A 23975-nucleotide genomic window follows, 5' to 3' on the forward strand; every position below is an offset into this window, starting at 1 on the left:
TAATTTTCCGGCATTGAGTTCTGTCCTAGGGGCTCAATACCGGAAAAGAACTGATCAGTTTTATCCCCATGCTTTCTGAATGGAGAGCAATCTGTTCAGGATGCATCAGTTCAGTCCCTCTTATGTTTTTTTGGCCAGAGAAAATACTGCAGCATGCTGCGGTTTTATCTCAGTCCAAAATTCCGGAATTTCTCCCATTGAAATGAAATAATGCCGGATCCGGCCCAGAGTGTTCCAGCAAAACGGATCCGGCATTGCGGTCTGCGCATGTTCAGACCGCAGAAAATGTGAAAAATAAATAAATGCCGAATCAGTTTTTCCTGATGACACTGGAGATACGGATCTGGCATTTCAATGCATTTGTCATACGGATCAGGATCCTGAACCGTCTGACAAATGCCATCAGTTTGCATACGTTTTGACGGATCTAGCAGGCAGTTACGGCGACGGAACTGCCTGCCAGAATCCTCTGCCGCAAGTATGAAAAGTACCCTCATACTGTGATTTGAAGAAAAAAAAAAAAAATTACACTGAACCAAAAGGGCACCTCAAAGTAGACAAAAAAAATAATAAAAAGCCACTGCGTCAGCCAACTCCAGCACTCTCCATAAAGAATTAATGGAATGGCAGTATGGTCGGGGCCCCAACGATCAACTAGTTATCCCCTATTCTGTTGATGGGGGATAACTTAAAGGCTATGTACACCTTTGGGGGCATTTTTTTTTATTATTGCATTGTACTTGCACTGACCAAAAATATAAACGCAACACTTTGGGTTTTGCTCCCATTTTGCATGAGCTGAACTCGAAGATCTGAAACATTTTCTACATACACAAAAGACCCATTACTCTCAAATATTGTTCACAAACCAGTCCAGGACCTCCACATCCAGCATGTTCACCTCCATGATCATCTGAGACCAGCCACCCAGACTGCTGCAGCAACAATCTGTTTGCATAACCAAAGGATTTCTGCACAAACTGTCAGAAACAGTCTCAGGGAAGCTCATCTGCATGCTCGTCGTCCTCATCGGGGTCTGGACCTGACTGCAGTTCGTCGTCGTAACTGACTTGAGTGGGCAAATGCTCACATTCGATGGCGTATGGCACGTTGGAGAGGAGTTCTGTTCACGAATGAGTCCCGGTTTTCACTGTTCAGGGCAGATGGCAGACAGCGTGTGTGGGTGAGCGGTTTGCTGACGTCAGTGTGGATCGAGTGGCCCATGGTGGCGGTGGGGTTATGGTATAGGCAGGTGTATGTTATAAACCGACCACAGGTGCATTTTACTGATGGCATTTTGAATGCACAGAGATACCGTGACTAGATTCTGAGGCCAATTGTTGTGCCATTCATCCACAACCATCACCTCATGTTGCAGCATGATAATGCACTGCCCCATATTGCAAGGGTCTGTACACAATTTCTGGAAGCTGAAAACATCCCAGTTGCATGGCCAGCATACTCACCGGACATGTCATGTTTGGGATGCTCTGGATCGGCGCATAAGACAGCATGTTCCAGTTCCTGCCGCGCGCGCGCGCGCCCCCCCCCCCCCCCAATAAGGCAAAACTGTGCACATTTCAGAGTGGACTTTTATTGTGGGCAGTCTAAGGCACACCTGTGCAATATTCATGCTGTCTAATCAGCACCTTGATATGCCACACCTGTGAGGTGGGATGGATTATCTCAGCAAAGGAGACGTGCTCACTAACAGATTTAGACAGATTTGTGAACAATATTTGAGAGTAATGGGTCTTCTGTGTATGTAGAAAATGTTTCAGATATTTGAGTTCAGCTCATGCAAAACCCAAAGTGTTGCGTTTATATTTTTGGTCAGTGTATTTTGAGCTAAAAATCAATATTAACAATATGGAATCCTTTTTTGTGTACAGAGCTTACATGCTCTGCCTGTGTATTTTCTGTCTTTTCCGTCAGACCAGGAGCAGATGGACCCTTACCTTTTGCTCTCTGACCCTATAAACACATTATAGCTCAGTTCTTATCTCACTGATAAGAATGTGGCTTAAATAAGTGTTTATGACCTCTCCGTAGCTTAGAGATAAGGTTTATTAGATGACTGGCACAAAGTATGATTCACACAGCTAGAGAAAGTTAACACTTTGTGACAGAATGGCTCAATATTTTTTTAATAAAGGACAAATGAAAATATTAATTTTAGCAAATGCAGTCATGAACAAAAATTGCCTCTGAAGGTGTACACAACCTTTAAAAACTTGGCACAACTCCTTTCAAGGGGTATTCCCACCTCAGACCCAGAATATGCCATCAATGTCAGATAGGAACTGGTTTCAGAGTTGGGACCCACAACTATCTCCAGATCTCCAAAGTGAAGGAGAGAGCACAGATATGGGACTCTCAAAAAAAAAAAGCAGAGCATGCATTCTGGAGATAGGAATGGGCCTATGCTACAACTGAATGAGATAGGTATAACCTTTTAACTTCGGCGACCTGCAGATGGTACTTACTCAGGTTATACCTGTCTTGGCCATGAAAGGTTCAAGTGAGAATACCCCTTTAATATATCCTATAAAACATCTTGAGCTGCCATTTTTTTTATTATAACATACAAGGGGGAAAATGCACATAAAAAAAAAAAAATCAAATATCAGGGGGAAAAAAACCTGTGACACCAGCCTTACAGGCTAAATGTAGTGAAACTGGGCAGTGACCACTTTCTGGTAGGCTAGACGGTTAAAAAAAATGTAAACAATTAAAACACAGAAATCTGTTTAAAATGCGACATTTGTATCTTTAGTTAAGATTTTAAAGTAATTTAAATAACTTCCAAGCAGCATAATTAATTAGGTTAAAAATGGTCCCCATCACCACTTCAAAGCATCTCAAATCACAAAAACTAACAGAACTATATTTTAAAAATGTTTTAAACTTTAGACTGGAGTTACATAGTGGCATATGTCGTACTGGGTCATCTTCTGTACTGTTTGTCTATGGAGTCGCTATGGGACCGGCCATGACTGAGTTGACCAGTGTAAAAAAATAAAATAAATTCTAACACTGTTAGGCTACTTTCACACTAGTGTTAATATTTTCAGATATTGAGATTCATCAGAGTCTGGCACAATCTGACAATAGAAAACTGATCCATCCCCCATTGACTTTCAATGGAGTTCATGACTGATCCGTCTTGGGTATGTTACAGATAATACAACCGGATCCGTTCATAACGGATGCAGATGGTTGTATTATCAGTAACGGAAGCGTTTTTGCTGAACCCTGCCGGATGCAGAAACGCTAGTGTGAAAGTAGCCTTAACATGTCTGGTTTCAAGTCACACGCGACTGTCATCATAGACCACAATACAAGCCGCTTGTGAGCCAAATCTCAGCTCTAATACAGCCATGTGACAGCAAGTTGCAAACACACATGACTGAGACTTGCTGCACATGTTGCCATGTAACCCCAGCCTTCTAGTACACCTTTCATAGTTGATGTTGACGCTAGGCCTTCAGCAGCTTTTGTGGAGTTTGCATTTAGGAAAAAAACAAATAAAAACAAAAAAAGAGTGGAAAAGACAGCACAATACGTGAAATTAAGAACTAATACTATCTCAGCATTAAGGGAAGTTTATGTCCAAGGAACCCCTCTAAGAGTTTTCAATGGGAGGTGGCACTCGTTCATGTGGCCGCAGTTTATGACTGCGCCAAGTAAGGACGTGTTCTTTATTGGCACAGTGTCCACGAGGAGGCTGCTGGAAAACATGGCAGGTGTCAATGGGGCTAAACCACGAGCAACTCCGCTGAATCCAAATTGAAAACCTGCTGCACAAACCAGAGGGCTTCTGCCGTGAGGGATTTAGACAAACAAAATTCACAATGTGAACTAGCCCTAAGAGTACCAGTAGTACATAGCATACGACTACTCTGTATTAGCAAGGATTTCATAACTGTTAATTACAGCGTTTATGCAAAGGGTGCAACTAAAAGTTAGCACTTCATGGTTTGCTATTAAGAAAGACCGTTCTCTTGGAGGTTGTAGGCTACATGGAATTATCAGTACATCCCACAGTGTTTTTCACTTTAAGCCTATTAGTGTGAGGTATGTTTTTTGTGTTGATTTTACAAAAAGCTCAAAAGGTTTGCCTATAATAGATGGGCATTCACCTGAAGTCCTAGCATGCTAGGAAAATTAAGTAAAATTCTAAAATATTTCATTTGGTGTAAAAAGGTGAAAAAGTGGTACATGTGTGATCTTTCCAAGGACCACGCCATAGTATTTTGTTGTGTAGCACCGTTTGAAAGGCTTGTACAATTCTCCGATACGTAGGAGTAAAAATGGATTTATCCTTCTTTACTGTTTTTGCCCCTTTTCGCTCCTTTTTTTGGCATAGCTGGGACATTTTGACAGCAGTCACATATCCAACGACCTGAAATGAAAGACCCGATTTGTATTTACCAAGACTTGTCTAACAATTATGATTTAAAGGGTTTGCCACAGATAAGGAATAGCTATGCATCTCTCCCGTCTCATTCATACACAATACACATGTACGCTTGGCCAAGGGTATCTTGAAATCCAACATGTCTTACCCTTCTTACCCCAGACATCTGCTGTCAAGTGGGACCACCATACAGATAAAATGGTCAACTTATTTGGCCAACAAACATCTGTGTATGGCCAGGTGTACTCTTAGGCTCCATTCACATGTCCGCATCCGTTCCGCAATTTTGCAGAACGGGTGCGGACCCATTCATTTTCTATGGGGACGGAATGGATGCGGACAGCACACAGTGTGCTATCCGCATTTGCAGAGCGCGGCCCCGATCTTCGGGTCCGCAGCTCCGCAAAAGATAGAACGTGTCATTCTTGTCCGCAGCTGCGTACAAGAATAGGCATTTCTATAGGGGTGCCGGGCGGGTGTGTTGCGGGTCCGGAACACACCACAGACGTGTGAATGGAGCCTTAACAATTTTAGTATTATATCATTAGTTTGACAAATGGCAAGCGATAGTGATAGGGTAGAGCGAATCGCGCTTTGGATCCAAGATCCAAAGTCAATTAGTTACCCAACTTCCTTTTAATGCTGTACCGAGACCTGTTCGAGGTACCACTCGGTACAGAGTCTGACTTCAGATTCCTGTTTTAAAGGGAACCCGTCACCTCCCAAAACCAGCAGCATGTTTCTGATGATGCCTTTCTTCCTGAAGGCAGATGCAGCAAAAGTACTGAAAACTTTGCAGCAGCCTCCTTGCTTCAAGTCACGGTAACCACACCCCCTTCCCTGCGACTGACAGCCGGCTGTTTGGCTGGCTTTGCCGAACTCTCTGCATAAGCGCTGTCAGTCACAGGGAAGGGGGCGTAGTTACCGTGACTTGAAGCAAGGAGGCCGCTGCCCCCTTGACTTCAACCATGTGTGGAGAAGCACGCCAGGCAGGGGATAAAAACGTTTTTAGTACTTTTGCTGCATCTGCCTTCAGGAAGAAAGGCATCATCAGAAACACGCTGCTCGCTACAGGCAGGTACTGCTGGTGGCTTGGGATGGTTTTGGGAGGTGACAGGTTCCCTTTAAAAAGTTTTCAAAGTTGTAGAATCGAAGGCTGAAGTTCTTCACTTTTGAAAGACTTTTTGGACTGAAGAAATTTTGCCTCAGACAGGTCTCTGTACAGCATTAAAACTAAGTTGGGGAAGAAATTGACTTTGGATCCAAAGCACGATTTACTCACCCTTTTTGGCAGTGACAAAATATTTGGTTTAAAGAAGCACTTCCACAAACATTTATATTCTCTGACCAGTTAGAAGAGTGCATGATGTAAATTGTAGTGAAGGTAATCTTGCCAGTGACTATATAACCTCCCTTCTGAGTCTCTGCTGTCATGTGACCAGCACTCTGATCTCCAACTGACACAGGATAGGAAGTCAGTTACTACTCTATTCATTCCTATGAGACTGACATTTAGGCTCCCATAGGAATACATAAGAGGAACTGACTTCCTGTCCACACATAAGATATTTTATGTGTTATTAAGGTGTTATTTGGAAAGTCAGAGTGTTAGTCACATGACACAGCTGAGGATCAGAAGGGAGGGGAATAGCTGGCAAATACAGTCAGTCACTGTTTACATGATGCACCTTTCTAACAGGTCAGAATAAATATTTTGAGGGAGTACCCCTTTAAAATTTTTTTGGAAAAATGAATTTTTAATGTTAACTATTTAAAAAGTTTGTCCTACTATTTTATGTTGTCTAAAACCTGGGTGCGTCCTACAGACAGGTGCCTCGCGTAGTCCAAAAATACGATGTTTTAAAACTTATTTGCATAATTTTTAAGTGTACAGAGGGTAGGCCCTAGCTAGCACCCTGGCTCCTCTACTCTGCTTCCTTGGACACTTACCGGTACCTCTCTACTTCATCGACAAAGCCAGGTATTCAAGTGGAGGGAGAGTATCCAGGAAAGTAGAAAGGAAGAGCTAAGGGTGGCTATGGGCCTACCCTCAGTGCACTCCTTCCCTAATCTGCATAATTTATACCCTTATTTCTCCTAAACACAGCAACAGCTATGGGAATGAAAGGCACTTTTTTCATCAACAGGCTCCGCCCTATCAGATATTATGACTGGATTAATAGGTTGATTCTTCTGGCAGATGCCATTTAAAGGGAACCAGTCACCTCCAAAAGTGGTATAAAACTGCCAACATTACCTTATAACAGCCCCCAGTCTGTAATTGATAGTATGTGTGAGCCAGAAATTCGATAATCCATACTTGTGAAAAACGCCATTTTAATCTCCATGAGCGCTCTGTTTGCAGTGAACTTGAAGTCAAGGGGGGCAGCAGCCTCCTTGCTTCAAGTCAAGCAATGCCCGCCTCTTACCCCGTCCCCTCCTGACTATAATTTACATATGTACCAATCCTTGGGATCGTGCCAGTCTGGCGCCTGCACGGTGCGCCACTTGTGACTGCATGATCCTGTCTCAGGCTCCCGCAATCAGCCGGGCATAATTTTGTAACTGCGCATGCGCCGGCCGGCTCGCGCTGTGAATATAACTCGCCAGCGTGAGCGCACGCCGAATCGAGCTGACAGTCGCATGCGCAGTTACAAAATTATGCCCGGCTGACTGCGGGAGCCCGAGACAGGATCACGCAGGCGCCAGACTGGCACGATCCTAAGGAATAGTAAATATGTAAATTATAGTCAGGAGGGGACAGGTAAGAGGCGGGCATTGCTTGACTTGAAGCAAGGAGGCCGCTGCCCCCTTAACTTCAAGCTCACTGCAAACAGAGCTCATGGAGATTAAATGGCGTTTTTCACAAGTATGGATTGACGAATTTCTGGCTCACACACACAATCAATTACAGACTGGGGGCTCCTATAAAAGGTAATGCTGGCAGTTTTATACCACTTTTGGAGGTGACTGGTTCCCTTTAACCACTTACCGTCACGCTAACGCCGAAAGGCGTCATTTCTGCGGCGCTCCCAGGTCACACTAACGCCGATTGGCGTCATCTCGCGTGAGCCGAGATTTCCTGTGAACGCGGGCACACAGGCGCGCGCGCACACAGGAACGGAAGGTAAGAGAGTTGATCTCCAGCCTGCCAGCGGCGATCGTTCGCTGGCAGGCTGGAGATGTGTTTTTTTTTAACCCCTAACAGGTATATTAGACGCTGTTTTGATAACAGCGTCTAATATACCTGCTACCTGGTCCTCTGGTGGTCCCCTTTGTTTGGATCGACCACCAGAGGACACAGGTAGCTCAGTAAAGTAGCACCAAGCACCACTACACTACACCCCCCCCCCCGGTCACTTATTAACCCCTTATTAGCCCCTGATCACCCCATATAGACTCCCTGATCACTCCCCTGTCATTGATCACACCCCTGTAAAGCTCCATTCAGATGTCCGCATGATTTTTACGGATCCACTGATAGATGGATCGGATCCGCAAAACGCATACGGACGTCTGAATGGAGCCTTACAGGGGCATCATCAATGACTGTGGTGATCACCCCATATAGACTCCCTGATCACCCCCTGTCATTGATTACACCCCTGTCATTGATCACACCCCTGTAAAGCTCCATTCAGACGTCCGCATGATTTTTACGGATCCACTGATAGATGGATCGGATCCGCAAAACACATACAGGCGTCTCCCTGGAGCCTTCCAGGGGGGGTGATCACCCCATATAGACTCCCTGATCACCCCCCTGTCATTGATCACCCCCCCTGTCAGGCTGCATTCAGATGTCTGTATGATTTTTACGGATACATGGATCGGATCCGCAAAACACATACGGACATCTGAATGGAGCCTTATAGGGGGGTGATCAATGACAGGGGGGTGATCACCCCATATAGACTCCCTGATCACCCCCCTGTCATTGATCACCCCTCTGTAAGGCTCCATTCAGACATTTTTTTGGCCCAAGTTAGCGGAATTTTTTCTTTTTTTTTCTTACAAAGTCTCATATTCCACTAACTTGTGTCAAAAAATAAAATCTCACATGAACTCACCATACCCCTCACGGAATCCAAATGCGTAAAATTTTTTAGACATTTATATTCCAGACTTCTTCTCACGCTTTAGGGCCCCTAGAATGCCAGGGCAGTATAAATACCCCACATGTGACCCCATTTCGGAAAGAAGACACCCCCAGGTATTCCGTGAGGGGCATATTGAGTCCATGAAAGATTGAAATTTTTGTCCCAAGTTAGCGGAAAGGGAGACTTTGTGAGAAAAAAATAAAAAATATCAAATTTGCGCTAACTTGTGCCAAAAAACAAAATTTCTATGAACTCGCCATGCCCCTCATTGAATACCTTGGGGTGTCTTCTTTCCAAAATGGGGTCACATGTGGGGTATTTATACTGCCCTGGCATTCTAGGGGCCTCAAAGCATGAGAAGAAGTCTGGTATCCAAATGTCTAAAAATGCCCTCCTGAAAGGAATTTGGGCACCTTTGCGCATCTAGGCTGCAAAAAAGTGTCACACATCTGGTATCGCCGTACTCAGGAGAAGTTGGGGAATGTGTTTTGGGGTGTCATTTTACATATACCCATGCTGGGTGAGAGAAATATCTTGGTCAAATGCCAACTTTGTATAAAAAAATGGGAAAAGTTGTCTTTTGCCAAGATATTTCTCTCACCCAGCATGGGTATATGTAAAATGACACCGCAAAACACATTCCCCAACTTCTCCCGAGTACGGAGATACCACATGTGTGACACTTTTTTGTAGTGTGGGCAAAGGGGCCCATATTCCAAAGAGCACCTTTCGGATTTCACAGGTCATTTACCTACTTACCACACATTAGGGCCCCTGGAAAATGCCAGGGCAGTATAACTACCCCACAAGTGACCCCATTTTGGAAATAAGACACCCCAAGGTATTCCGTGAGGGGCATGGCGAGTTCCTAGAATTTTTTGTCACAAGTTTGTATGAAAAAATAAATAAATAAAAAAAATCATCATTTTCCACTAACTTGTGACAAAAAATAAAAAATTCTAGGAACTCGCCATGCCCCTCACGGAATACCTTGGGGTGTCTTCTGTCCAAAATGGGGTCACTTGTGGGGTAGTTATACTGCCCTGGCATTCTAGGGGCCCAAATGTGTGGTAAGGAGTTTGAAATCAAATTCTGTAAAAAATAACCAGTGAAATCCGAAAGGTGCTCTTTGGAATGTGGGCCCCTTTGCCCACCTAGGCTGCAAAAAAGTGTCACACATCTGGTATCTCCGTACTCAGGAGAAGTTGGGGAATGTGTTTTGGGGTGTCATTTTACATATACCCATGCTGGGTGAGAGAAATATCTTGGCAAATGACAACTTTTCCCATTTTTTTATACAAAGTTGGCATTTGACCAAGATATTTATCTCACCCAGCATGGGTATATGTAAAAAGACACCCCAAAACACATTCCTCAACTTCTCCTGAATACAGAGATACCAGATGTGAGACACTTTTTTGCAGCCTAGGTGGGCAAAGGGGCCCATATTCCAAAGAGCACCTTTCGGATTTCACTGGTCATTTTTTACAGAATTTGATTTCAAACTCCTTACCACACATTTGGGCCCCTAGAATGCCAGGGCAGTAGAACTACCCCACAAGTGACCCCATTTTGGAAAGAAGAGACCCCAAGGTATTTCGTGATGGGCATAGTGAGTTCATAGAACTTTTATATTTTTTGTCACAAGTTAGTGGAATATGAGACTTTGTAAGAAAAAAAAAAAAAATCATCATTTTCCGCTAACTTGTGACAAAAAATAAAAAGTTCTATGAACTCACTATGCCCATCAGCGAATACCTTAGGGTGTCTACTTTCCGAAATGGGGTCATTTGTGGGGTGTTTGTACTGTCTGGCCATTGTAGAACCTCAGGAAACATGACAGGTGCTCAGAAAGTCAGAGCTGCTTCAAAAAGCGGAAATTCACATTTTTGTACCATAGTTTGTAAACGCTATAACTTTTACCCAAACCATTTTTTTTTTACCCAAACATTTTTTTTTTTCAAAGACATGTAGAACAATAAATTTTGAGCAAAATTTATATATTTATATATATTTATATCTCGTTTTTTTTGCAAAATTTTACAACTGAAAGTGAAAAATGTCATTTTTTTGCAAAAAAATCGTTAAATTTCGATTAATAACAAAAAAAGTAAAAATGTCAGCAGCAATGAAATACCACCAAATGAAAGCTCTATTAGTGAGAAGAAAAGGAGGTAAAATTCATTTGGGTGGTAAGTTGCATGACCGAGCAATAAACCGCTAAAGTTGTGGAGTGCCGATTTGTAAAAAAGGGCCTGGTCTTTAGGGGGGTATAAACCTGTGGTCCTTAAGTGGTTAAAGACATAAAATACAAAAACAAACATACCTGATGGAAGAGCACCAAGACCAACACAAAAAGTGTGGTAGCCACGGTCACAGTGGTCACAGAACATCATTTCCTCTTCATGGTGAGGCTGTCCACATATAATACATGTTTTACACTCCATACACTGCCAGGGATATTTCTTTATTACCACAACTAATTCGGGTGACATATCCAGACATGAAGGATGACCTATGGATAAATGGAAAAAATCTCAGTAATAATCTTTATCAGTGGAAAATAATAAATTTGATTCCTATAAACGAAATAAAACTCTTGCTTCCAAAAACATTACACATTTACAGAACCTTAAGGCGTTGTCCTAACTTGATTACCATTCTAAAAAGACTATCCTTCCAGCAATCAGCCGATCACTGGTTGTCAAGCTACAGATACTACTCCACTTGTATCACCAATACCAGTCTATGCAGAGGAAATGTTAAAGCACCTCCAGATCCTGCAGAAATTTCTGCTAGTGCAAAACCATTTCCAATGAATTTTGTGCTGCAGAAATCTATGTAACAAAATGTGCTGCTTATTTAAGGCAGTTTTTCAGCAAAAGCATACATACACACACATACTTAGAGTGCATGAAAACTTAAATGAACCACGTGAATGGCCCATGTGCTTGTTCTGTGCCCCCCCTGCAGCAGGGGTGTATGTAACAGAGAACACTGGAGAGTTCTCTGATCTCCGGCTGTAGATCTTTGTAACCAGCAGAGACTGTGGTATGTTCAAAGGGGTCTAAAAAGGGTTCATATCAGCTAATCTCTATTTTTCTCCCTGTGAAATGACTTCTTGTAGCAGAAAAGTCGTGCAACATTTTTTGTAATGATAGTCGTGTCACACTGCGACATGCTGCAAAATGACATTTGCAAAAAATCCAATTTGGATTTTTGTACGACTGTCACGTCGCAGTGAGACACCACTGACTACACCGCGCAACAATGATTTTGCTACTGAGAGAAAAACGTGATTTATACTAAAATGAGCACACTGATTCCAAATATGAACTCAATTTCCCTGACATGTCTAGATTTTAAGTTATGCATGCAAAGCCTATTCAGTTATAATATTAATGCATATATTGGAGATATTCCAATGGACATGTCCAGACCTGTTTGGACGCACTCAGGCTTATGTCAGCAGTAAGTATATAAGGCAAGCTGGACAGATTTTGATAAAGTGATCTGTTATAGTGCTATCAGTTTTATTACTTAAAGGGAACCTGTCACCTCTTCTATGCTACCCTCACTGAGCGTTTCTAAATGTTCATTGTGTTACCCTAAACATATAAATTATACTTTTAATTTCATTTGCAGACTAATTCAATAAGTATTATGCATTTTTGTACTTCCCGCCTTTTATGCAAATTAACATAAGTCATATCTTACCTGTGTGACCAGAGAAGAGTCATATTTTCAAGCTCTGACTCATCTCAGGTTAATTTGCATACGTTTAAAAATCGTTTTTTTAACACAATAAAAGCACACAGAGCTATGGGAACTGGGTATTGCGGATGTGCTAGTGGCCATCTAGCAACCCATGTCCTCAGCTCTATACCCAAAATCCAGATGACAGGTTCCCTTTAAGATGGATAAAAGCAAATGTGTTAACAATCCAGACAATTTCTGCTACATATGTGACAAACACACTAACTTATGATCAGCGCAAGAATCTGACAAAGAGTGCGTCTTGCTTACAAGTATTACTTTGACTGTAAAATTGGAGGAGATCAAGATAAAAGCTGGGCACCTCATGTTTGTTGCACTGTGTGTTACTCTGGGCTAACTCAGTGGTTGAATGGTAAAAGGAAAGGAATGGCTTTTGCAGTGCCTATGGTTTGGCGTGAGCAGAAAAATCACTAGACTGTTACTTTTGCATGACTAAAATTGCTGGATATTCAAAGAGAAACAAGTCACTAATTGTGTACCCTGACTGAGTCTGCTCCTAAACCAGTACCACACGATGTAGAGAATCCAGTGCCTGCCCCTCCCACAGCAGGAACGTCAATTGAAACAGACGGTTCTGATCCTGATAAAGAAGATGTTGATTGTCACAATGTATTTCCTGATCCAGAACAACTGGAGGGTCAGCGGCACTTGCTGAGCCAATCAGATTTAGATTATCTGGTAAGAGATCTGTCATTATCTAAAGAAAAGTCAGAACTGCTAGCTTCTAGACTTCAGGAATGGAATTTGCTACAACGAGGCACCACAACTTCACACTTTCATCAGACACACCAAGTTAGCTGCATACTATGCAATGGAAAGCGATGAATGTTTCTGTACTGATGTAAATGGTCTTATGATGGAGTTAGATGGTACACATGTTCCCAATGAATGGAGGTTATTCATAGACTCTAGCAAAACAAGTTTGAAAGCTGTCTTGTTGCACAATGGTAACGAAAAACCATCTGTTCCATTGGCTCATGCGGTTGGAATGAAAGATACCCATGCTTCTATGGAGTTGATTTTGAAAATGATCAAATACTCAGAACATAAATGGAAAATTTGTGCTGACCTGAAAGTGGTAGCACTGCGGCTTGGCCTACAGTTAGGGTACACAAAGCATATGTGTTTCTTGTGCCTATTGAACAATTGTGATGACAACAATCATTACAAAATGAGACCGTGACCGCTCAGAGTCGAGCACATAGTTGGTCAGTACAATGTACAACACAAATCACTGGTCGATCCACTTCAAGTTTATCTTCCACCACTTCACATTAAACTTGGTTTAATGAAAAATTTTGTCATTGCACTTGATCGTGATGGAAATGGTTTCCAGTATTTGAAGGAGAAGTTTAGCACACTGAAAACTGATGCTAAAAATAAAGGCCAGAATTTTTATTGGCCCCGAAATCAACAAACTAATGCATGATGACACATTCAGAACAAAACTCAACCCTCTGGAACTTGCAGCTTGGGATGCATTTGTGCTAGTAGTGAAGAACTTGCTTGGGAACAGACGAGCTGCAAACTATGCTGAATCAGTGGACATGCTTACAGCATATGAATAACTTGGCTGCCAAATGTCATTGAAAGTGCATTTATTACATTCCCATCTTGACTTGTTCCCACCCAATCTGGGACACTTAAGTGACGAATATGGAGAGCAGTTACATAAAGATATTTCTACAATGGAGAACAGGTATCAAGGCCGTTGGAATCCCAACATGATGGGGGACTACTGCTGGTTTTTGCAACAGGAAAATATGTGCGTTCACAAAAGCAAAAGCAGATGCCTGAAGCACTTTTAACAGTACTGGGCCTTGCTCAAGTAAGACTTTTAAACTGAAAAACGAGACTTTTAGAAATTGTGTTATTCCATTACATTTTCATCACCATTTACTACGCAAACTTTGATGTAGATCAGGTAATTGTTGGAGTAAAACTCATTCTGTTCAAAATTATTCAATGCTTTCCAAGTGCTTAATTCATTTAGACATACTTATGCATAGCAAAATTTAGTGACGTGTTGCAACAATTTTTTTTTTTAAGCTTGTTTTATTGAAAGAGTAACAAGGCATGATTGTGGTACAATCAGATGGACATAAGTCAAGAGTATGCAGTATACAATATCTTGTAATTCAAAAGGTATCATTTGTACTTAGGCAAGTTGATGCATAAGAGCAAAGCAATGCTTCTTCACATTTAAAGCATGAATACAATAAATTGAGCTAATACATTAATAACGTGTGAGGTCTTTGTGTTATGACAAATTTAAGGGCCAATGGAGATCGCAGATCCAGAGGAAGTGGTTAAAGATGAATCACACCAGAGACCCCATACTTTCTGGAGTTTGTCAGGACATTTCCTGTGCATAAATATTACATTTTCAAGAGGTATTACTTGATTCACTAGCCTTTTCCAAGTCCCTAGTGTAGGTAGATCATCTGCCATCCATTTAAGAGCAATTACCTTACGGGCGAGAAACAGTTTCGCTCAGGAATATTTTATTGTAATGAGACCAACCATCATTGTCCAAAATACCCAGCAAGCATACCTTAGGAGATAATGGTATTGGGCCTATGCCCAGTGATGAAAGTACCCCAAGCACTTCCTGCCATTATGATCCAATGTACCTGCATTCCCCCATCATGTGCCAAAAATCTGCACTATTATGAGAGCATCTTAGACAACTAGGTTGAGACATTTTCCCCATTCTGTGCAGTCTAGTGGGAGTTAAGTAACTGCGATGTAGCATAAATAATTGAATGAGTCGGTTATTGACAGAGGGAGACACATTAGTGACCGCCTCCACCCAATCCTCTGCAGAGAGAGATGGGGAATATTCCCTTTCCACCTGGCCTCGGCTAGTATGGGTTGTAATGACATATGGTTAGCTAAAAGGTAGGTATAGAGTGCTGATAATATACCTCTAGGTCCTTGTGATTTAATAACCCCAATTAAAAGATAAGAGGAAATGGCCCTGTTGCCCTCCAGGAACAATTTAGGGATGGAATGTCTGATCTGTAAATATTTAGAAAAACTGGGTGCGTACTATACCATATTGCTCTTGAATTTGGGAAAATGAGCGCAAAACTCCATTTTGATATAGGTCTCGCAATGTAGTGATTCCAGATGTTTCCCAGGTATGTGTCCCTTCTATACCCTGTAAGTGGGGGAACAATGGGTTATCCCACAGAGGTATGGTATCGGCCCAGTCTTTATATTGTCGTAATTTGGCATCTCTCCACACCTGTTGTGCCAATCTATGGATCTGCAACATTTGTCCCGATAGGGATCCATTATTTTCTAGTACTGGCCACAAATTGGACAGACCTAGGTATTGTTGCAAATAGTACTCCATATTCTGAAGGGGTTCCACGTTGACCCAGTTAGCTAGGAACCTCAACTGCCCTGCGAGGAAATACAAATGAAAGTTTGGTAGCGCTGCACCTCCCTGTATCTTAGATAGTTGCAGTGTGTTCAATGCAAGTTTGTGTCTGGCCTTTCCCCAAATAAAGTTAACCATTAGAGAATGAAGGCGGTCAAAGAAGCTTCGGGATATCGGGGTGCAAGCATGCTCCAATATATAGTCCTTTGGGTAATAAGATCATTTTTATTAGGTTGATCCTACCCATGATGGACAAAGGTAGGGTTTTCCACACCTTAAATTTGTCAGTAAAGATGGCTTCTAATGGGGCAATGTTTTTAGAATAGGAGTCTTTCGGCACTCTAGTAATAAAAACACCTAGGTATTTAAAGTGGTCCACTATCTTGAGATTGTGATAAACCCCAGGCCAGTCGGATCGCCACAACGGTATCAGGGCAGACTTAGCCCAATTTATATGTAACCCTGAGAAGTGCCCAAATGTTTCTATGATTGCAATCGCTCGTGGTAGAGAAATGTCCATCTCACTCATAAATATAAGGTCGTCCGCATACAGACCGACTGTCCTCTCTCTCCCCTAGCGCCACCCCTTTAAATGTCGAGTCCTGCCGAATTCGTAGAGCCAGATGTTCAATGGCAATTGCAAACAGTAGGGGAGAGAGAGGACAACCCTGCCTCGTACCCCGCTGCAGGGTAAAATATGAAGAGGCCATACCGTTAACCATAATACTGGCCCTAGGATCTCTATATAATTATCTGTACCCATTGTAGGAATCTAAGGCCAAAGCCAAACTTCTCCAGTGTTCTCATTAGGTAGGGCCATTCCAACGAGTCAAAGGCTTTGGCCGTATCTAAGAAGGCCATTGTCTGTCGTGATGCGCTATGACTTGTGCTCTGTGGATATTATTGGAAGTCGACCTTCCTGGTATGAAACCAGTTTGATCGGCGTGTATTATGAGTTATTATTTTGTTCAACCTATTGGCCAAAATTTTGTAATCTAAGTTTAATAAGGATATCGGACGATATGAGGCACAGTCCAACGGATCCTTGTCCGGCTTTAGCAATACTACTATGGACGCCTCATAAAGGAATCAGGTAATTTGCCCATCCACCATGCCTCTTTGAACATATCTTCCAGCTGGGGACCTAAGATATCTACATATTTGGAATAAATCTCCAGGGGCAGCCCATCAGGTCCAGGAGATTTCCCATTCGCCAAACCATTAATTGCCTCCTGTATCTCCTCCAAGGTTATATCCTCCTATCAAATTGCTGTCCTCTACTGTTAGTTTTGGGTAAGCTCTATCATCTAGATATTCCTCCAGCTCAGAGTACGTCACTTGGGATCGGTATAAATCACGGTAGGAGTCAGCAAAACCCGTTACAATGCCTAGGGCAGAGTCCCTAACCTCGCCACTTGGGATCTGTATGCGTAAGACCGGTGGAGCAGATGTATTCCTGTGGACTATATGGGCTAGCACTCTCCCTGCCTTATCTCCCAATTTAAAGGCCTGTTTATAAAAAAATAACTTGATTACTTTTTTCATGTAGATGGACCATATACATGCTACCCTTCTTTAACCAATACTGTCTATTTGCTTCAGAAGGATCAGAGACAAACCTTTGCCTCGGCTTCCTTGACACAAATACTAAGGGAGTCCTCTTTTTTTCCGTGCGTCCCTTTTAATGTAGGAGATGGAGGATTTAAGGCACCCCCTGAGATACGCTTTCAGCATATCCCACAGTAACAAGGTATTCGTATCTACGTCATGTAACTCTAGGAACATTTGTAGTTGGTCTGGGATCCTATCTTGATCCGTCAGGAGGGTGAGCCAGAATGGATGTATTCTCGTTTTCAAGCAAGGGCTGAGTATATATGGAACATTGAACTGTGCTATTATGGGTGCATGGTCAGACACACCTTGGGGGCCATGAGATATAGTTGATAACTAAGTTTAAGTCAGGGGAGCCAAACATGTAATCGATCCTGGATAATGCTCCACAAGAGGGAGTGAAACAGGAGTACGCTACAGAACCTCTCCACAAATCTAACCACCCCATTTCCTCAATCTAGGCTGATAAAGTGGGCGAGCTGCTGACTGTGGAAGTCGGGTAAACATGGAAACGATCCATATGTGAATTCATGACCATATTAAGGTCCCCCGTACATATTAATTTAGCATGCGGATACTGAGCCGCAACAATGGCCGCAGTCTGCAAAAGCGATAAATTAGCAGGAGGAGGACAGTAAATGTTCAGAATTGCATATGGAGCACAATTCACGTGTGCATACACAAAAATATACCTCCCCTCTGGGTCAATATCAACTGTATGCGGTTCCCATCTAATGGAGCGATGAATTAGAAGAGACACTCCTCTAGAGTGTGAGGTGCTATATATGAGTGACTTGACCATTGAACCCATGGTTTCTGAAGTCTAGTGGCCGTTTCAGCCGTCAAATGGGTTTCTTGCAAGCTGAGTATATGTGGGTTATACCTGCGGACATGCGCAAAAACAGCCATTCTTTTACCCGGATTACCCATCCCCCTCACATTCCAGGACATTATCGATAGGGGGGCCATATTGTATGTGGATTATATCTGGATACAAATCTGCCCTTCTGCTGTGCTTCAGGAGAACTTCTCCACATCAAAATGCCTAGTACATATATAAGACTACATACATGTAGTGATCTACCACATTGTGCCCAAACAGAATATATAAACTGAAGATAGAACAAATAATGCCATAAACTAACATTGAGATAGAATAAGCAATGCCAAGAATGGGTGGTTAAACTCCCTGTGGCTGAGTAGTCAGGGACCTGCATAGTACAAGGTGGTGAAGGTCTATGCAGGTGTCTGACCCGCTCCCTATGCATGATACACATCATGCAGACACCCAGCCAATAATGCACACATTAAACAGTAAAACTCACTCCGGATCAACTATGCGCAACTTTTACGGAGTCCGTAACGATATAACGGTGCCTGGATCGGATGGCGGATTTCCTCAGACATCGCAGGTATTGTGCCCTGTTAGCCGTGTCCTCAGGCAAAAGATGAGATGGCGGTGCCGTCCCGTACATCAAGATGGCGACAGTCTGTGCGACTTCTTAGAGATCCAGTCATCCGCTTCTTTGGGATCTGTGAAGAAATGAGATTTTTTTTTCCCCCTCTACCACGCGCAGCCTGGCGGGGTAAGCCATGGAGTATGGTAAGTTCATATTACGGAGCCTTCTTTTAACGGAGACGAAGGTCGCCCTTTTCTTTTGAAGTTCAGCTGAAAAGTCAGGGAACAAGGACACTTTGGCGTTGTCATATGTGATGGACTGTGTAACAGATGGACCCTTTTATATTATTTTATGTTCCACTGTCTATATACCCCCTTTCCCCTTCCTCACTTTCCTGTTCCATTGTTTCCCAACATCAGGGCGGTGTCCCAGGGACACTGCCAAACCTGTTTAAACTAGCTACAGTGTCCCCCCTCCCATCAGCCCTTGCTATTGTCTGACCCCACCTTTCCTTGTACCATAGTAATCTATGTATTGTATGTAAATGAGGCTGTTGGGAGTTTGAAACCAGGTGCGCATGCCTAGTAAAGTCAGTTGACTCCCAAACTGTGTATCGTCCAGTTACTGGGGAAATTGTCTCTTGGATATTGACCTGCTTCTTCAGCTACAAGGGGATTTAAGTGGAGATATTGATGGTATACCTTGAAGCTCCGCAACAGACTGCATCCGTCTTGCCTGGCTAAGAATAAGGTCCCGGTCTTTCCAGTTTAACATGCGAGCCAAAAGAGGCCTAGGTGGGGCCCCAGGTGGTGGTGGGCGAGCTGGAACCCTGTGGGCCCGCTCTACTGCATATGCCATAGAAAAGGCTGCCTCGGGGAAGGTAGACTTGAACCAGGTCTCCAAGAAGGTGGCAGGATCCGAGCCTTCTGTTCTTTCGGGCAAGCCCAATATGCGCACGTTGTTCCTCCTGGCAGTCACATTTGTTTCCATAAAGTGACCGAGTCTTCCAGGGCATGGATCTTGGAAGGTTAGGGATGGGTGAGGTCCTCTAGCTCAGAGATACTCTCCTCCGCTCCCCGCACCCGTTCTGAGTTGTTGGACATCTTGTCTGAGGAAACCCAAATCCACATGCACCTCAGCAATCTTGGTGGTGAGAGAAGTTTGGCAGGCCAGAATCGCTGACATAAGCTGCTCATGCGCCTCTTTCAATGTAAGCTCAGGTGCCTCCGTCTCATCAGTGGCTGCTTGTTGTGCAGCTTGTCCGCGAGTATGTTAAGCACGAGGTGTACTGGCTGCAGTGGCGCCATGTTGGTTATCTTGGAGCACGAATTCATTTAGGCGTTCTGCTGCTGCTTGAGCCTTGCTGGGTCCCATGGTTAGGTGCAGTGAGATCCCGTGGCGATGTACACCGTGTAGGTTGCCAAATGAGTGGTGTCAGCACTCAGGATGGAGCAGGACGGTAATCGGGAGCCGGAGAGCAGATCAGATGCGGCCGTTCATGCCGGCAGCTAGCCACGCCCCCCTGTTGCAACAATTTTGACTTCAGATTAGTAATCCGCACACTCTATTTAGTATAGGACAAATGGTTTTTGCCCAGTAGCAGACGAAACTTTCTTTTTTTTTTTTGCAAGGCGCCATCATTACATGCTATGTAGCCTTAGCCTAATAGTGAACGTCTGTGGTTTGTTAAGGCATGTCCATACTGGGCCGATATGCTGCAGATTTTCCATCCAGACAGCCCAGCTCTAAAATATGGAAACTTTGAGGGAAAATGATGATTACACTTACCGGTAATCGGATTTTCCTGACCCCACGACAGCACCTTAGAGAGAGATGGCTCCGCCCCAGGACAGGAAATTTGCAGCATAAAAAGGTGGAGCCGCTCTCCGACCTCAGTGAGTTTCCACAGCATGAGAGGGACACCCCCTTACGTTAGTTTAGTTATTACACTTTTTATTTTTTTTTATTTTTTTTGCAACACCCGTGAACACACAGCCCTACATTAACAGGGAGGGAATAAAGAGGTGCTGTTGTGGGGTCAGGAAAATGTGATTACCGGTAAGTGTAATCATCATTTTTCCCCTCCCCCACAACAGGACCTTAGAGAGAGATTTCAGAGATCATCCTCAGGGTGGGAGACAGTACTCAAGACCTTTGTACCAAAGAGAAGATCAGAAATAGAGTCGAGCTGAAGCCTATAGTGCTTATAGAAAGTGGACGGAGAAGACCAGGTGGCAGCCCGACAGATCTGTTCAATAGATACGCTGGCCCTCTCAGTCCAAGAAGTGGACACCGCCCTCGTGGAGTGAGCCCTCACAGAAACAGGGGGGGACGCCCCGGACACTGAATCCGCCATGGATATAGCTTCTCTGATCCAGCGGGCAATAGATGCTTTAGAGGCAGTATTACCTTTTCTAGCCCCACCGAACAGAACAAATTAGGCGGAAGATTTTCTCCAGTCTTTAGTCACATCCAGGTACTGCAAAATACACCTCCTGACATCAAGGGAATGCAGCTCCTTCTCTCTCATCTTTTGGTTCTGAAAAGAAAGCTGGAAGAACTACCTCCTGAACCCTATTTGTCCTAGAAGGAACCTTCGGCATAAAACCAGGATCTGGTCTGAGAACTACCCTGTCTTCTCTAATGGACATAAAAGGGGGGTTAATGGAGAGGGCCTGAATCTCCCCAACCCTCCTGGCTGACGTTAAGGCCACTAGCAAAACTAGTTTAAGGGAAAGTACTTTAACCGAGCAAGAGACTAGAGGTTCAAAGGGATGTCTGGTAAGGGCATTTAACACTAGGTTAAGGTCCCAGGGAGGAAATCTAGGGCCTGCTACTGGGGTAATCCTATCTACTGCCTTAAAAAACCTAACGACCCAAGGGTCTATGGCTAAACTCCTTCTCCCTAAGACCGACAAAGCTGACACCTGCACCTTTAGTGTACTTTTTGCCAACCCGAGCGACAATCCCTTTTGTAAAAAATCCAACACCTGAACCACTGAAAATTCTAACAGCCAGGAAACCCTTACAACACCTATAAAGGACAGGAACTTTCTCCAGACCTGCGCATAGATAATATTAGTCACCTCCTTCCTACTTTTCATTAGACTGGAAATGACCTCCTTAGAAAATCCCTGACTAGCTAAAAATTACCTCTCAAATTCCACGCCGAAAGATGTAGAGACTCTACTTCCGGGTGGAACACTGGACCCTGTGACAATAGGTCCGGAATTCCTGGCAGGATCCATGGATCCGAAACCGACATGGCTCTCAACAGGGAAAACTACGCCCTCCTGGGCCAGAAGGGAGCTATCAGAATTACTCTTGCCCCTTCGTATCTGATCTTCCTTATCACTAGAGGAATCAACTGTAGCGGGGGAAAGGCATATCTCTGGAGGAAGGCGTCCACCCCAGATGGGCACTCCTCTGGACTGAGGGAGAAGAATTTTCGTACCTTTCTGTTCTCCCTTGAGGCGAACATGTCTACTGAAGGCAGACCCCATAAATCTACTATCTGGGAAAAAATCTCTGGATTCAGAGACCACTCCCCCTGACGTAACCTGTGGCGACTCAGGAAGTCCGCTCGATAATTCTCGACCCCTCTGATATGAATGGCAGAGAGCTGAAGCACTCTCCCCTCTATCTCTTCGAAAATCCATTTCGCCTCTTTTTGTAAGGAATCTGACCTGGTTCCTCCCTGATGATTGAGATATGAGATCACTGTCCGATTGTCGGACATCACTCTCACATGTCTGTTCTGGATCATAGGAAGAACTGCTCTCAAGGCCAGCAAAACCGCCCTCAGTTCCTTTCGATTTGACGAGAACAGTCTCTGACCCTGGGACCACTCTCCCTGAAAAATCTAATCCTCCCATCCCCAAGGGCTGGCGTCCGTAGTCACAACTACTGGTTCTGGAAAGGACCAGGGAAGTCCCTGAGTCAGATTCTCTACTTCCTTCCACCAATTTAGAGATGAAAGAGTTCTGTCTGATAACTTTATACCTGACTCCAGGGACGTCCCTGCCCGTCTTGTGGCGGCCAAGAACTCTCCCTGTAACTGTCGAGAGTGTCGCTGCGCCCACTGGACCGCTGGCATGCAGGATGTTAAAACTCCTAACAGGGACATCGCTTTCCTTATGGATAGGGCTTCTCCTGACTGAACCCCCTGAACTCTTCCCTGAACCCCAGCTACCTTCTCCTCTGTGAGGAAAGTTTTTTCCAGCCTGGAATTTAAAACCAGACCCAAAAAAAATCTGGCTTGTTGTCGGCTCCATCCTGGACTTCTGAACATTCAAACAGCCACCCCAGGGACTGAAGTACCTCCATCACCCGATTCAGAGCCCTGACACACTCCACTTGAGATTGGGCCACCACCAGAAAGTCGTCCAGGTAAGGCAAAAACGTGATGTTCTCCCTTCTGATGAAGGAAGCCATCTCCGCCACTACCTTGGTAAAGATCCGAGGCGCCATGGAAAGGCCAAAGGGAAGAGTGTGGAACTGATAGTGAAGACCCGCCTCGGTTCTTACAGCCACCCGGAGGAATCTCTGGTGATCTGGATGAATCGGAATATGATGGTAAGCATCTTTTAAATCCAGAACCGCCATATGACAGCCTGGAGATAAAAGATATATCGCTGACCTGATAGTCTCCATTTAGAATTTTCTGCCTTTCAGGAACTTGTTCAGGTATCTGAGGTTTATTATAGTCCGGTATGACCCATCTGGTTTCTTCACTAGAAACAGGGTGGAATAGAAACCTTTCCCTAGCTCTGACTCTGGGACAGGAATTAACACCTTTTTGCTTATCAATTTTCTTGCAGCATAATGAGAAAATCTTGAAATCACAAATCTTTCCGCGGGGAATCTCAAGAACTCCAATCTTAAACCTTCCCGCAGAAGACCTATCAACCATTTCCCTGCCATCTTTTCCCAAGCAGGAAGGAAGAATTTTAATCTTCCTCCTACTGGTATCATGGCATCATTGCTTTCCTTGTTTTCCCGCACGAGCTGTGGCTGATCTAAACAAAAAACCTTTACTTCCTGATCTGGGCCTTGCTCCCTGCTCTCTATCCCCGTCTGCTTTTTATTTTGAAATCTTGACTGTTTCCGAAAGGGCCGTTTATACTGCTTGAACTGAGTAAATGATTCCTGGGGAAATTTTTTCTTTCTATCTGCCGCTTTTTCGAGTAAGGAGTCAAGTTCAGACCCGAAAAGAAACTGGCCATCACAGGGGATGCTACATAACCTCAGTCTGCGGCCTTCTGGAAAGTGGGTATAGA

At 43.8% G+C, this 23975-nt stretch overlaps 1 protein-coding gene across 2 annotated transcripts in view; it reads right to left on the minus strand.

Moving 5' to 3' along the window:
• Positions 1-3756: 3756 nt before the first annotated feature.
• Positions 3757-23975, minus strand: part of PHF10 (PHD finger protein 10) — a 150321-nt gene continuing 130102 nt past the window's right edge. For both annotated transcript variants that reach the window (XM_040429339.1, XM_040429338.1), the window contains 2 exons: positions 10847-11035; positions 3757-4405 (listed from right to left, as the gene is read on the minus strand). In XM_040429339.1, the coding sequence (XP_040285273.1) occupies positions 4320-4405; positions 10847-11035 (275 nt within the window). In that variant the 3' untranslated portion in view covers positions 3757-4319. The remainder of the gene's footprint in view (positions 4406-10846; positions 11036-23975) is intronic.

Source organism: Bufo bufo, chromosome 4 (genome assembly GCF_905171765.1).
Source record: "Bufo bufo chromosome 4, aBufBuf1.1, whole genome shotgun sequence".
Classification (NCBI taxonomy): Eukaryota; Metazoa; Chordata; class Amphibia; order Anura; family Bufonidae; genus Bufo; species Bufo bufo.